This window comes from Mustelus asterias, chromosome 1 (assembly GCF_964213995.1).
Source record: "Mustelus asterias chromosome 1, sMusAst1.hap1.1, whole genome shotgun sequence".
NCBI lineage: Eukaryota > Metazoa > Chordata > Chondrichthyes > Carcharhiniformes > Triakidae > Mustelus > Mustelus asterias.
Genome location: NC_135801.1, coordinates 156,284,639 through 156,301,012, shown reverse-complemented (window position 1 = coordinate 156,301,012; position 16,374 = coordinate 156,284,639). Strand labels below are relative to the sequence as shown.

The following is a 16,374-nucleotide window of genomic DNA, read 5'->3' as shown; positions in this document are numbered from 1 at the left end:
AAAAACACAATCAAATTTGTGAGACATGATTTTCCACTCACAAAACTATGCTGACTGTCCCTAATCGGTCTTAGCGTCTCTAGATGCCTGTAGATCCTGGCTCTCAAAATACCGCCTAACAACTTCCCCACTATGGATATGAGGCTCACCGGCCTGTAGTTCCCAGACTTTTCCCTGCAGCCCTTCTTAAACAAAGGCACAACATTTACCACCCTTCACTCTTCAGGCACCTCACCTGTGACTATCAATGATTCAAATATTTCTACTAGGGGATCTGCAATTTTCCCCCTAGCTTCCCACAATGTCCTGGGATAAACGTCATCAGGTCCCAGGGATTTATCTACCTTGGTGCGCTTTAAGACTTCCAGCACCACCTCCTCTGTTATATGGACATTCCTCAAGACATCACTATTTATTTCCCCAAGTTCCCAAACATCCGTGCTTTTCTCAACAGTGAATACTGATGAGAAATATTCAGTTAGGATCTCATCCATCTCTTGTGGATCCGCACACAGATGACCTTGTTGAATCTTAAGAGGCCCTACTCTCTCCCTAGTTACTCTTTTGTCCTTTATGTCTTTGTAGAAGCTCTTTGGATTCTCCTTTGCCTTATCGGCCAAAACAATCTTGCGTCCCCTTTTTGCGCCTGACTTCTCTCTTACCTCTACTCCTATACACTCTACACTCTTCAAAGAATCCACTTGATCCCAGCTGCCTACGCATGTCTTCTTGACCAGGACTTTAATATCCCGAGTCATCCTTGCTCTAAGAGGAATGTGCTTACACTGAACCCTGGTTAACACACTTTTGAAAGCAACTTACCAGACGTCCCTTTGCCTTCCCACAGACAATTAATTGTTGAAAGTTCCTGCCTGATACTATCAAAATTAGCCTTGCCCCAATTTAGAATTTCAACTTTTGGGCCAGACCTATCATTCTCCATAGCTATCTTGAAACTAATGGAATTATGGTCATTGGTCCCAAAGTGATCCCTCACTAACACTTCTGTCACCTGCCGTTCCTTATTTCCCAAGAGGAGGTTAAGTTTTGCCCCCTCTCTAGTCGGGCCATCCACATACGGAATGAGAAATTCCTCCTGAATACACTCAACAAATTTTTCTCCATCCAAGCCTAATACTATGGCTGTCCCCTACTGTTACCACCCTATTTTTCTTGGGGCTATCTGTAATTTCCTGGCATATTTGCTCCTCAATTTCCCGCCGACTATTTGGGGGCCTATAGTACAACGCAATCGATATCCCCCTTTTTATTTCTCAGTTCTACCCATATAGACTCAATGGGCGAACCCTCGGATATATCTCCTCTCAGTGCTGCCGTGATGTTTTCCCTAAACAAAAGTGCAACTCCCCCTCCTCTCTTACCTCCTGTGCTATCTGTCCTATAGCATCTGTACCCTGGAACATTGAGCTGCCAGTCCTGTCCTTCCCTTAGCCATGTTTCAGTAATTGCTATAATATCCCAGTCCCCTATATCCATCTATGCCCTGAGTTCATCTGCCTTGCCTGTCAGGCCTCTTGCATTGAAATAAATGCAGTTTAATCAAGACTTCCCTTGCTCTCTGTCTTGCTTTTGCCTGATCTGTCTAGTACTAGGACTACTGACACTGCCTTTGCTATTTAATGTGCTTTCTTTAACTTCTGTGCTGTCCTCAACCTTCTCTTCTGTCTCCCTACTGCTTTGGGTCCCACCCCCCTGCCAAACTAGTTTAAACCCTCCCGAGTGGATCTAGCAAATTTCCCCGCCAGGATATTACTCCCGCTCCAGTTCAGGTGTAACCTGTCCCTCTTGCACAGGTCACCTCTTCCCCAGAAGAGATCCTAATGATCCACAAATCTAAATCCATGCCCCTTGCGCCAGCACTCAAGCCATGCAGTCATCAGCCTAATCTTCCTATTCCTACTCTCACTAGCACATGTCACCGGTAGTAGTCCAGAAATTACTACCTTCGAGGTCCTGCACTTTAGCCTTCTGCCTAACTTTCTATATTCACATTTCAGGACCTCACCCCTTTTCCTACTATGTCGTTGGTACCAATATGTACAACAACTTCTGACTGCTCACCCTCCCCCTTAAGAATGCCCTGCAACCGCTCAGAGACGTCCTTGGCCCTGGCACCAGGGAGGCAACACACCATCTTGGGAGTCTCGATTGCGGCCACACAAACACCTGTCTGTGCCTCTAACTAGTGAGTCCCCAATATTAATGCTCGCTTGCTCTTTGCTCGACACTGCTCTACAGCAGAACCAGGTATGTTGCCACAGGCTTAGCTGCTGTTGGTATCTTCCCCTGACAGGCTATCCCCCTCAACAGTATCCAAAGCAGCATACATGTTTGAAAGGGGAATAGACACAGGAGACTCCTGCCTGCCTCTCCTGGCAGTCACCCATCTACCTGACTGAACCTATGGTGTGACAACCTCTTGTAACTAGTGTCTATCACATTCTCTGCCCCTTGTATGTTCTGCAGTGCATCCAGCTGCTGCTCCAACCAAACAATGTGGTTTGTGAGAAGCTGCAACTGGACCCACTTCCTGCAGACAAAGTTGTCAGGGAGACTTGATTGCTCCCTAATTTCCCACATCTGGCAGGAGGAGCATACCACTGCTCTAGCTGCCATACTGCCCTTATACAGGTCATGTCTCATCAACATGATTGAGTTTTTTGAGGAGGTGGCAAGGATGAGTGATGAGGGAAAGGCAGTGGAAAATATCCACATGGACTTTATTAAGGCATTTGACAAGGCCCCTCATGGCAGGCTGGTACAAAAGGTAAAGTCTCGTGGAATCCGGGATGTGTTGGCTAGATGGATACAGAACTGGCTTAGTCATAGACGACAGAGTAGCGATGGAAGGGTGCTTTTCAGAATGGAGATCAGTAGCTAGTGGTGTTCCACAGGGATCTGTGCTGGGACGTTTGTTGTTTGTAATATATACAAATAATCTGGAGGAAAATGTAGGTGGTGTCATTAATAAGTTTCGGATGACACAAAAATTGGTGAAGTTGCAGATAGTGACGAGGATTGTTAAAAGATGCAGCAGGATATAGAACAAAGAAAATTACAGCACAGGAACAGCCCTTTGGCCCTCCAAGCCTGCACCGATCATGCTGCCCAACTGAACTAACCCCCCCCCTCCCTTTATTCCCATCCTATTCATGTATTTGTCAAGATGCCCCTTAAAAGTCATTATCGTATCTGCTTTCACTACCTCCCCTGGCACCCACCACCCTCTGTGAAAAAACTTGCCTCGTACATCCCCTTTAAACCTTGCCCTCGCATCTTAAACCTTTGCCCCATATAGATTGTAGACTTGAGCAGAGAAATGGCAGCTGGAGTTTAATCCAGACAAATGCAAAGTGATGCATTTTGGAGATTAAATTCAGTTCTGAATTATACAGTAACTGGCAGAACTCTTGGAGGCATTGACGTACAGAGGAATCTGGGCAGACAAATCCACGGAACCTTGAAAGTGGCAACACAGGTGGTCAAGAAGGCATACAACATGCTAGCCTTCATCAGCCGGGGCATCAAGTATAAAAATTGGCAAGTTATGTTACAGCTGTATAAAACTTTAGTTAGGCCACATTTGGAATATTGCATGCAGTTATGATCGCCACACTAGAACATAGAACATAGAACAGTACAGCACAGAACAGGCCCTTCGGCCCACGATGTTGTGCCGAGCTTTATCTGAAACCAAGATCAAGCTATCCCACTCCCTATCATCCTGGTGTGCTCCATGTGCCTATCCAATAACCGCTTAAATGTTCCTAAAGTGTCTGACTCCACTGTCACTGCAGGCAGTCCATTCCACACCCCAACCACTCTCTGCGTAAAGAACCTACCTCTGATATCCTTCCTATATCTCCCACCACGAACCCTATAGTTATGCCAACTACTAGAAGAACATGGATGCTTTGGAGAGGGTGCAAAGAAAGTTTACCAGGATGTTGTCTGAACTGGAGAGATTTGATAAACTCAAATTGTTTTCACTTCAAAGACGGAAGACACCCTCCGTGTTCGAGTGAAGGCAAGTGTCCAGAAGAGGGCAGCAGAGCGGTGACGCTGATTGGTTGTTGCGGGGAAGATTTGCAATATCACAGTCACTGTTACCAGAAGGTGGACCACCGGAAGGCACCCTCTGTTCGAGTGAAGGCAAGCGTCCAGCAGAGCGGTGGCGCTGATTGGCTCTTACGGGGAAGATTTGCATAGGTGCAGTTACTCCTTCCAGAAAGTGGTCTGTGGAGGAGTTGTTGTAATTGGACCCGGCTGTAGAGCAAGGTGTGGCAAAGAGCAAACGAGCAGTAGCAATAGGGGACTCGCCAGTTCGAGGAACAGACAGGCCGCGATCGAGACTCCCAAGATAGTGTATTGCCTTCCTGGTGCCAGTGTCAAGGATGTCTCTGAGCGGTTGCAGGACATTCTTAAGGGGGAGGGTGAGCAGCCAGAGGTCGTTGTACATATTGGTACCAACAACATAGGTAGGAAAAGGGATAGGGTCCTGAAGAGTAAATATAGAGAGTTTGTCAGAAGGCTAAAGTGCAGGCCCTCGAAGGTAGTCAATTCTGGACTACTGCTGGTGCCACGTGCTGGTGAGAGTAGGAATAGGAAGATTAGACAGATGACTGCATGGCTTGACAGCTGGTGTAGGGGGCAGGGATTTAGATTTGTGGATCATTCGGATCTCTTCTGGGGAAGGGGTGACCTGTTCAAGAGGGACGGGTTACACCTGAAGTGGGACTAATATCCTGCTGGGAAGACTTGCTCGAGCCACTCACGAGGGTTTAAACTAGTTTGGCAGGGGGGTGGGACCCAAAGCAGTAGGGAGACAGAAGAGAAGGTTGAGGACAGCAACCTGAGAGCATATTAAATATTAAAGGCAGCACCAGTAATCCTAGTACTAGACAGATCAGGCAAAAGCAGGGCAGAGCGCAAGGGAAGTCTAGATTAAACTGCATTTATTTCAATGCAAGAGGCCTGACAGGCAAGGCAGATGAATTCAGGGCCTGGATGGGTACAGAGGACTGGGATATTATAGCTATTACTGAAACATGGCTAAGGGAAGGACAGGACTGGCAGCTCAATGTTCCAGGGTACAGATGCTATAGGAAAGATAGAACAGGAGGTAAGAGAGGGGGGGGAGTTGACTTTTGATTGGGGAAAACATCACAGCAGTACTGAGAGAGGATATATCCGAAGGTTCGCCCACTGAGTCTATACGGGTAGAACTGAGAAATAAAAAGGGGGAAATCACTGTTGGCTATCGGCCCCCAAATAGTCGGCGGGAAATTGAGCAAATATGCAAGGAGATTATAGATAGCTCCAAGAAAAATAGGGTGGTAATAGTAGGGGATTTTAATTTTCACAACATAAGATGGGTATAAAGGGATATGGGCCAAATGCAGGTAATTGGGACTAGTTTCGGGGTTTAAAAAAAAGGACGGCATGGACAAGTTGGATCGATGGGTCCGTTTCCTTGCTGTAAACCTCTGACTCTGTGACACTGGGAGAATGTGCAAACTCCATACGGATTGTGACCCAAGCTGGGAATCGAACCTAGGACATTGGCACTGTGAGGCAGCAGTGCTAACCACTGTGCCACCGTGCTGCCCACAAATGTGGCAAATGTTGTGCCTTTGTTTAAAAGCCTGGGAACTGCAGGCCTGTAAGCCTCACTTCTGTAGTGGGTAAGTTGTCAGAAGGTATTTTGAGAAACAGAGTCCACAGGCATTTAGAGAGGCAAGAACTGATTGAGGACAGTCAGCATGGCTTTGTGAGTGGAAAATCATGTCTCACAAATTTGATTGAGTTTTCTGAAGGAGTAACCAAGAAGGTAGAAGAGGGCAGTGCAGTTGATATTGTCTACATGGACTTTAGGAAGGCCTTTGACAAGGTACTGCCTGATAGGTTGTTGATAGGACCTGATTTGGTCCTTCCCAAAGGTAGGGGAGCCTACAACGAGAAGGCATAGGTTTAAGTTGAGAGGGGAGATATGCAAAAGAGTCTAGAAGGGCAATTTTTTCTCACACACGGTGTTGGGTGTCTGGAACAAGGTGCCAGAGGTAGTAGTAGAGGTGGGTACAATTTAGTCTTTTAAAAAGCATTTAGACAGTTAATGGGTATGATGGGTATAGAGGGATATGAGCCAAACGCGGGCAATTGGGACTAGCTTCGGGGTTTAAAAAAAAGGGACGGCATGGATTAATTGGGCTGAAGGGCCCGTTTCTATGCTGTGAAAAACCTCTAGGACGGAGGCTGAGGAGCAATCTGATAGAGGTCTACACAATTATGAGAGGCATAGATAGTCTGCTAAATCAAAGGCTTTTCCCCAGGGTCGAATGGTCAACTTACAAGATGGCACAGGTTTAAGGTGAGAGCGGGTAAGTTTAGGGGAGACGGGTGGGGAACGTTTTTTGCACAAAAGATGGTGGGTGCCTGGAACGCTTTGCCAGTGGAGGTGGTGGAAGTAGACACGTTAGCAACATTCAAGGTGTATCTTGATAGACACATGAACGGGAGGCAAACAGAGGCATTGAAACAGCATATTGGCGCAGGCTTGGTGGGCCAAAGGGTCTGTTCGTGTGCTGTATTGTTCTTTGTTCGATCAACATTCACTGTTACTTTAACTCTAGAGCTGCTCATCTAAGATTCTTAGACTTGTTTTCTTCAGCAATCTGCTAGCTCAGCGGGAAGTGTAGACAGACAGAGTCAATGGATGAGAGGCTTGCTGCGTGATGGGTTGGGCTACATTCACAACCTTTTGTAGTTTCATGACAACCTAAGGCTAAGGAAATTCGGCATGTCCGCTATGACTCATCAATTTTTACAGATGCACTATAGAAAGTATCCTTCCCGGATGTATCGCAGCTTGGTATGGCTCCTGCTCTGACCAAGAATTTCAAAGGGTTCTGAGCGTAGCCAAGTCCATCACACAAACCAGCCTCCTATCCTTCGACTCCATCTGTAGTATTAAACTAGTATAGATTTTCCATTATTTAGCTGAACTCCAGAGGCAGTGCAGAGAGCTGGTTGACAAGTAAAGCTTTCTGTTATTAGCTTATATTTTGAAGCTAGTTTCATGTTTGCTGGAGGGGTCATTTATGATTGAGGAAGAGAAGTTACAAGATGGATCCTTAGGTGGGAAAAGCAGAACTTGCTCGAAATGCTTTGACTATGTCTGGATAGTTAGCAAGACCAAGCAAGATATGTTTACTCTTAGTTAGGCAATGTAGGAAGATGGCATGAATGTGCCAAAAGCAGCAGAGAAGGGAACGGGGATGGATAATGCACCATAGTCCCTGTCCCAGAAAATATCTCTCATGACTGCTAAGAATTGTTTCTGCTGGGAGGGATAAATACCTGATTTGAGAGATTCCAAAAGGAAGCTGCAGGAAAGCTGGGCACAAGCATGTTGAAGGACTTGAGAGACAAAAGCAATATTTGAGAGGGGATGGTAGTTTGCAAAGGATGAAGTCTCCACGGAGGAATTTTGAGGATGGGTGATAGCAGTTGTAAATGGACCTTGTGACAGACTGGGACACACAAGCACCAACGATAAGAAAAGGATAAACTTACTTTAACATGCTTTGAGAATCTGTAATTATTTTTGAAAATGTTTTAAAAGGATTTTTAAGTGTTTGTATCAATTGCAATGGGATCACATTTTTGATTAATTAGCAATCCCGGTTAATTTGACTTGGCAACCCTTTACCAAGAATGTAGTGCAGGGTAAAGCTGGAGAGAGGAGGCATTCAGTGAGCTGAATTAGGGACCTGGATGCTTGACTGGTCAGGTAGCATGCTTAGATCTGCCACTATTTCTTTCACTTCTAAGTGATAGAACACCTAGAATTGACCATACCATGCAAGTGGCTCCGGTAAATCCATGCTACCATGACTGATGGGAGCTGAGAGTTGAGAAGTTGCTGGAAAGAAGTGTCCTTTTGTGTAGAGGTTCCCAAGGACAGAGCTCTGTTTATGTGGAGAACCAACATGAAAGAAAGGGACTGGAATTTAGGAGAAGATTGGAGTTTGGAAGAACTTGTCTCTGAGAATGTACAAGCGGAATAGACTGTCTAGGGACTCTGTGCAGCAATCTTTGTGGTCTCTGCTATTCCATGAGGAATTGGAGTAATTTATAGTTTGGAGTGGCCATATTTTGCCTGTTAATTTATATTTAGTTTGCATTGATTCTGATTTGTAAAAAATGAAATCGGTTTGGTCATTTCTTTGTTTAGGTAAATTTTGTTCACGGATCCTCTCAGGGATTGTATCAACCTGCAGAAAATGTTGCTGGGATGATTGGTTAAGGGTCTTGGTAGGCAAGTCAGCCAGACTCTCTTCCTGATTGGGATTGGTAACATTCTAACAGGAGTTGTTGAACTGCGTTTTTTCCCCTCTTGGTATGATTATTAATGCCAGTTGTAGCATTTAAGTACCTCTTTGGTTGGCTTACTGAAGCCAGCTCATCATATTCCAAGAATTGAGACAAAAATCTAGTATCTTGTATAACATTGTATTTGCAGTGGAAAGCATTTGTGAGGAATTAGAGTAATTTATTTTCATCAAACATGGAGGCAAATACATGGATGAAGGTTAAGTGCTAGAAATTCATTGCAGTTTTAAAAAAAGTAAAACCTAATTCTTCTGTTTTTAAATGCTTCTGCCTAGAGTAAGTGAGGAGAAAGAAGAAACCGTGGAACGATTAAAGGCTGAACATGAATCATTTGAAAAGAAAATCAGAGAATTGGAGGACCAAAATGAACTCATTGCGACTGAACGTGAAGATATCCTTAACTGGTCTAATATTTTAAAACTGGTCTAAAAATATTATGTGCCATACATTTAGTGGAACATACCTATATTCGATGTATAACAGAAGTATAGTGTGGGACAAATTGGATATAGTGCTGAGCCACTTTAATTCAAAGTCTTAATGTCAGCTTCCAATTTTAAGTTTGTAGTACAAGTTGATGAGATTATTTGGCTGTCACAATTTTGCAAGTTAAGCAACCAAGTTGAATGATATTTTATCCTTTCTCTAAGGATGAATTTGAGTTTCATAAGTGAGCAATTTAATCTAATTAGTACAATGTGCATGTTTACAATGCGCACCCCATTTGTGATCGCGCAGTTTGTACAGTCATTAGAGAGGAGATGTGTTTTTTTTTCATTGAGTGGTTGGCATCTGGAGTACCTCATTTGAAAGAATGGTGGAACATAAATAATTAAAAAAAAGAGTTGGATAGGTACTTGAGAATGAGGAACTTTCGTGGTTATGGCAAAAAGTGGTGGTGTGGAATTAAACACAACTCTTTCAAAAGACTAACACAGCATAATGAGTGGAATGGTGCTTTGATTTCATGAGTAAGCCTCTGATACTAACCTTTTGTTCTTTATACAAAAATGCAAGACTTTTTGTAAATGATATAGAAACATAGAAAAACTACAGCACAATACAGGCCCTTCAGCCCACAAAGTTGTGCCGAACATGTCCCTACCTTAGCGATTACTAGGCTTACCTATAACCCTCTATCTTACTAAGTTCCATATACTTATCTAAAAGTCTCTTAAAAGACCCTATCGAATCCACCTCCACCACCGTTGCTGGCAGCCCATTCCATGCACCCACCACCCTCTGAAAAACTTACCCCTGACATCTCCTCTGTACCTACTCCCCAGCACCTTAAACCTGTGTCCTCTTGTGGCAACCATTTCAGCCCTAGGAAAAAGCCTCTGACTGTCCACGCGATCAATACCTCTCAACATCTTCTACACCTCTATCAGGTCACCCCTCATCCTTCGTCTCTCCAAGGAGAAAAGGCCGAGCTCACTCAATCTATCCTCGTAAGGCATGCCCCCCAACCCAGGCAACATCCTTGTAAATCTCCTCTGCACCCTTTCTATTGCTTCCACATCCTTCCTGTCATGAGGCGACCAGAACTGAGCACAGTACTCCAAATGTGGTCTGACCAGGGTCCTATATAGCTGCAACATTATCTCATGACTCCTAAACTCAATTCCTCGATTGATGAAGGCCAATACACCATACGCCTTCTTAACCACAGCCTCAACCTGCACAGCTGCTTTGAGCGTCCTATGAACTTGGACCCCAAGATCCTTCTGATCTTCAACACTGCCAAGAGTCCTACCATTAATATTATATTCCGCCATCCTATTTGACCTGCCAAAATGAACCACCTCACACTTACCTGGGTTAAACTCCATCTGTCACTTCTCCGCTCAGTCTTGCATGCTATCAATGTCTTGCTGCAACTTCTGAAATCCCTCCACACTATCCACAACACCTCCAACCTTTGTGTCATCAGCAAACTTACCAACCCATCCCTCTACTTCCTCATCCAGGTCATTTATAAAAATCACAAAGAGTAATGGTCCCAGAACAGATCCCTGGGGCACTCCACTGGTGACCGACCTCCATTCAGAATATGACCCATCTACAACCACTCTTTGCCTTCTGTGGGCAAGCCAGTCCTGGATCCACAAAGCAATGTCCCCTTGGATCCCATGCCCCCTCACTTTCTCAATAAGCCTTGCATGGGGCACCTTATCAAATGCCTTGCTGAAGTTCATATATACTACATCTACTGCTCTTCCTTCATCAATGTGTTTAGTCACATCCTCAAAAAAATTCAACCAGGCTTTGTAAGGCATGATCTGCCTTTGACAAAGCCATGCTAACTACTCTTAATCATATTATACCTCTCCAAATGTTCATAAATCCTGCCTCTCAGGATCTTCTCCATCAACTTACCAACCACTGAGGTTAGACTCACTGGTCTATAATTTCTAGGGCTATCTCTACTCCCTTTCTTGAATAAAGGAACAACATCCGCAATCCTCCGTATATATGAAAATATATATTCATATATATGAAAATATATATTTTCATATATATGAAAAGAACTTGGCTGATATTTGGCAACTTAATTTTGGAGGTGATCTATATTGTCTCAAGTTACTTCTTTTAAAATACTGCAATTGAAGTATCTTTCCACATTGAAACAATACTTAAGTATTTAATATTACAACGAGAGTATTGGTTATATATCTTTCAAAATTGGCTGGCATTATGGGCTGAATTTTCCAGCCATAGAATCTTTCTAGACGTCAGCACCATTTATGGGACTGTAACCCAGCCATTAGAGCAATGTGCTTTCCTGGTTGATTTTTTTGTAAGGCAACAAATTAGTAGGCTGCCTCTCGGTGCCAATCAGTTATGGATGCCAAGTGGGTTGAGAGGGAGAGAGAGCCAATCAGAGTGCTGATGATCTTCACAGCGGCCAGAGTATCAGTGCACTGCTGAGGCAAATGTCTCAAAAAGAGGGTGGAATGAAATGACCATGAAGAAAGGAGACTACCATTGCTTTTGCAATGGCAAGTGTTTGCCTGCAGATGTCCACAGCATGTGCCCTCTGAGCAGTTGAGGTTATGACACAACATGGAGCCTGTGCATTGCTCTTGCAAATTTGCTGCTAATGTCATTTAACCAGCTTAATTGACTTGCTGCCGTTACTGGGTAGGTTGTCATTACCACACAAACGCTGACTCTGGGAAAAACAAGAGGAGTAAGAAACACTGGGAAAGTGGCACAATGTCTTTCTCTGCTGGCTTCCTGGTAGACTTGCCTTGTTCCCCTGCCTCCAAATCCACCTCTGAATCCCTGGCAAAATTTTGCTCCCTGTATTTTTCTTTCTTCCGCTAATACTGCGTGCTATCTACGTGATAATTTTATATTTGGCGTATCATGCCTTTAAATTAAAAAAACCACACCTCAAAATGCCAGAATTTGTTGGGCATAAAGTAGTGATTAGCCAAAATAATGACCCAGATAAAACAGCTGATTGACTAAAAGCGAACAGATCAAAATCAGTTTGCAAACGACCAATGCTGAATAATTGAATAAAAAACTGAACAGTCATATTACTCTTTTTTTTTAAAGCTGTTCATGACAAACCGGTGAATAATAGGAAATGAGCAATCAAATTGACACAATTTTATGTAATTGGTTTGAGATTTGAATTTTTCCCACAATCTGAAAGAACTGCATTTGGCACATATCTCTACTCAATCATTTTAACTGAACACCTAAAGACTGACACATATATTAGATCTTAACATAAGAAATAGGAGCAGGAGAAGAACATGTGGTCCTTTGAGCCTGCTCTGCCATACAGTATGATCATGGCTAATCTTGGGCTTCTACTGCACTTTCCTGCCCATTCCCTATATCCTTTGATTCCCTGAGAGCCTCAAATATGTTCAATAATGATTGATCTGCAACTCCTCTGGGGTAGAAAATTCCATTGATTCACAATCCTTTGAGTGAAGAAATTTCTCCTCGCCTCAGTCTAAAATGATCAATCCCTTTTCCTGAAATGATGCTTCATCATTCTAGATTGCCCAGCCAGAGCAAAAAGTGGTATCTTGTGCCTTGGGGCGGCACGGTGGCACTGCTGCCTCACAGCGCCATGGACCCGGGTTCGATTCCCAGCTTGGGTCACTGTCTGTGTGGAGTTTGCACATTCTCCCCGTGTCTGTGTGGGTTTCCTCTGGATGCTCCGGTTTCCCCCCAGAGTCTGAAAGACATGCTGGTTAGGTGCATTGACCCAAACAGGTGCTGGAGTGTGGCGACTAGGGGAAATTTCACAGTAACTTCATTGCAGTGTTAATGTAAGCCTTACTTGTGACTAATAAATAAATGTTACTTTTTACAACACACCTTTTGTGTGGCCTATTGGAAATCCAGGTATGCTATACCTGCCAATTCCCCTTTACCTACTCTACTTGTTACATCCTCAAAAAACTCGAATAAATGTGTCAACTTAAATTACAATAACCATTTTAAATTAAATACTTGAGTCGCCTTAGACTTATTAGTCTCTAACACAGCTCCATCCAAAACGGTCTGCCTTGCTCTCTTGCTAAACTGCTAAATGACCCCTCCCCTCCCCTGTAATCTAAGGAAGTTAAAACCGTAATGGAAGAGAGTGAATGTAAGAAGTCAGATTGAGCATCCACGAAATGAAGGAGAGTGAACCTAAGTGGGGGAAGAAAGAAGGATGGCTACAGCAATAGAAAGAGTGATATTTAATTTGCAGATTTATCCTTAGAGGAACACAAGGAGGCTCCACTTTACTTGATGGGTCTTGGCTCAAATGTGTTTAAGAACTATTTAATCAGTTTATAGTGCTGCTGAGGACAGGGGAATCCCTGTCACTGCAATAATTCCCCAGCTGTTCTTTGAAGTTTTGTCATGGAATCTCAGTTTAATATCTCATCCAAGCAACAATATCTCTGACAGTAAAATGCTCCCTCAGAGCTGCAATAGAATGGAACTGGACCAGTTGTATAAATACCGTGGTTATGAGAGCACGTCAGAAGCTAGGAATCCTGCGGCAAGTAACTTCACTCCTGACCCTCCCCAAAGCCTGTCCACCATTTACAAGGCACAAATCAACAGTGTGATGGAATTTTGTCCATATATCTGATGACTGCAGCTCTAACAATAGTCAATAAGCTTGACATCATCCAGAACAAAGCGGCCTGCAGTATTGATTGCATCTTAAAGATGTAAATACATTGGAAGCAGTTCAGGGAAGGTTTACCAGACTAATACTTGGAATGGGTGGGTTGCCTTATGAGGAAAGCTTGTATCTGCTGCAGATTAGAAGAGTGCCATGTAATTTACATAGAAACATAGAACAGAGAAACTAGAAGCAGGAGTAGGTCATTCAGCCCTTTGAACCTGCTCCACCATTCATCTTGATCATCGCTGATCAGCGAATTCATTATCCTGATATCCCCCTCCTTTCCTCCCATATCCCTTTAGCCCCAAGAGCTATATCTAATTTCTTCTTGAAATCAGACATCATTTTGGCCTCAACTATATTCTGTGGTAGTGAATTCCACACATTCACCACTCTCTGGGTGAAGAAATTTCTCCTCACCTCAGTTCTAAAAGGTTTACCCCTTATCCTCAAACTATGACCCCTAGTTCTGGACTTCTCAACCATTGGGGACATTCTTTTTGAATCTATCCTGTCTAACCCTGTTACAATTTTATAAGTTTCTATGCGAACCCCCTCACTCTTCTAAACTCCAGTGAATATAATCCTCTCCTCATATGACAGACCTGCCATCCCATGAATCAGCCTGGTAAACCTTCGCTATACTCCCTCTATAGCAAAGACATCCTTCCTCAGATAAGGACACCAAAAATGCACACAAAATTCCAGGTGTGGTCTCATCAATGCCCTATACAATTGCAGCAAAATACCCCTATCCCTATACTCAAATCCACTAGCTTATGAAGGCCAACATATCATTTGTCATCTTTACTGCCTGCTGTACCTGCGCACTTGCTCTCAGCGACTGATGCACGAGGACATCATGGTCTAGTTAAGTATCCACCTCTCATTTACACCCATTTAAGTAATAACCTCACATTTATCCACATTATACTGCATCTGCCATGCAGATGCCCACACACTTAATCTGTCCAAATCATGCCGAAGCATTTCTACATCCTCCTCACAGCTCACCTTCCTCCCTAACTTTGTATCATCTGCAAATTTGGAGATAATACATTCAGTTCCCTCTTGCAAATCATTAGTACATAATCTGAGCAGTTGGGGTTCTAGCATCGACCCCTGCAGAACCCCACTAGCCACTGACTGCCAATCAGAAAAAGATCCATTTATGCCAACTCTTTATTTACTTCCTATCTGCTCACCAGTTTTCTATCCATCTCAAGGCATTACCTACAATCCCATGTGCCTTAAGTTTACATAGTAGTCTGTTATGTGAGATCTTGTCGAAAGCCTTCTGAAAGTTGAAATAAGCCACATTCACTGGTTCTCCTCAGTCAACTCTACCAATTACATCCTCAGAAAATTCCAATATGTTCATCAAGCATGATTTCCCTTTTGTAAATCCATGCTGACTTTGTCTGATTATACCATGCCTTCCAAATGCAGAGTTATGAAATTCTTGATAATAGACTCTAGCAACTTCCCCAGTACCGACGTTAGGCTCACTGGTCTATAGTTCCCTGCTTTCATTCTACCTCCCTTTTCTGAATAGCAGGCTTACATTAGCTACCCTCCAATCTGTAGGAACTAGTCCAGAGTCCAAAGAATTTTGGAAATAAAACACCAATGGATCGACTATTTCCAGGGCCACTTCCTTAAGTACTCTGGGATGAAAATTATCAGGACCTGGAGATTTATCCACCTTCAATCCCATCAATTTCCCCAAAACCATTTCGTTACTAATGCTGATTTCCTTCAGCTCCTCACTAAAACATGTTTCTCTCAGCACTTCTGGCACATTATTCAAGTCTTCCTTTGTGAAGACTGAAGCAAAGTATAGATTTAATTGTGCAGCCATTTCTTTATTCTCTGTTATGAATTCTCCCGTTTCTGACTGTAAGGGGCCTACATTTGCTTTTGTCAATCTTTTGCTCTTTACATATCGACAGAAACTTTTACAGTCAGTTTTTATATTCCCTGCTAGCTTACTTTCATTCTCTATTTTTCCCTTCTTAATCAATCCCGTGGTCCTTGTTTGCTGAATTTTAAACTGCTCCCAATCCACAGGCCTATTTCTTTTGCCAATTTATATGCTTCTTCCTTGAATCTGATACTATCTCTAATTTCCCTTGTAAGCCATGGTTTGGCTACAATTCCTTAACCACTCTTGCGCCAAACAGGAATAAACAACATCTGGAGTTCACCTATTCATTCTTTAAATGCCTGCCATTGCCTGTGCACTGTCTTTCCTTTCAGTAGTGTCTCCCAGTCCATCCTGGCCAATTCATGCCTCATACCATCATAGTCACCTTATTAAGATTCAGGACACTGGCCTCAGAATCAACTACATCATTATCCACCTTGACAAAATTCTACCATATTATGGTCACTCATCCCCAAGGGTTCTCTCACAACTAGATTGCCAACTAATGCTTTCTCATTGCGTCGCCGCTCTGCTGCCCTCACCTGGACGTTTGCCTTCACATGAAGACGGAGGGGGTCTTCTGGAAATCCACCTTCTGGTAGCAGTGACTGTGCCTATGCAAATCTTACCTGAAACAGCCAATCACCTTGCTTTTTAAAATGAACTATACACAGCTACAGAATTCAGACGGCTCTTGCTGTGTATTCTAAAGCTGAACCACCCTCTAACAGAGACAGAAGGATACATCCCAGACGAAAAACTGTTAACGACACAGGAGAATGAGTGTCTTAACCATCCCTCAAGATGAATGTCTTAGAACAATAAACCAGGATGTAGCGAATGAACCTATATTTGGAAAGGGAACTGAAATTATGAGGGG

General features: G+C 43.4%; 1 protein-coding gene across 4 annotated transcripts in view; it reads left to right on the top strand.

Moving 5' to 3' along the window:
• The window catches only part of kiaa1328 (KIAA1328 ortholog), a 202,500-nt gene that overhangs the window by 36,582 nt on the left and 149,544 nt on the right, over positions 1-16,374 (top strand). For all 4 annotated transcript variants that reach the window (XM_078220701.1, XM_078220681.1, XM_078220671.1 and 1 more), the window contains one exon: positions 8,688-8,803. In XM_078220701.1, the coding sequence (XP_078076827.1) occupies positions 8,688-8,803 (116 nt within the window). The remainder of the gene's footprint in view (positions 1-8,687; positions 8,804-16,374) is intronic.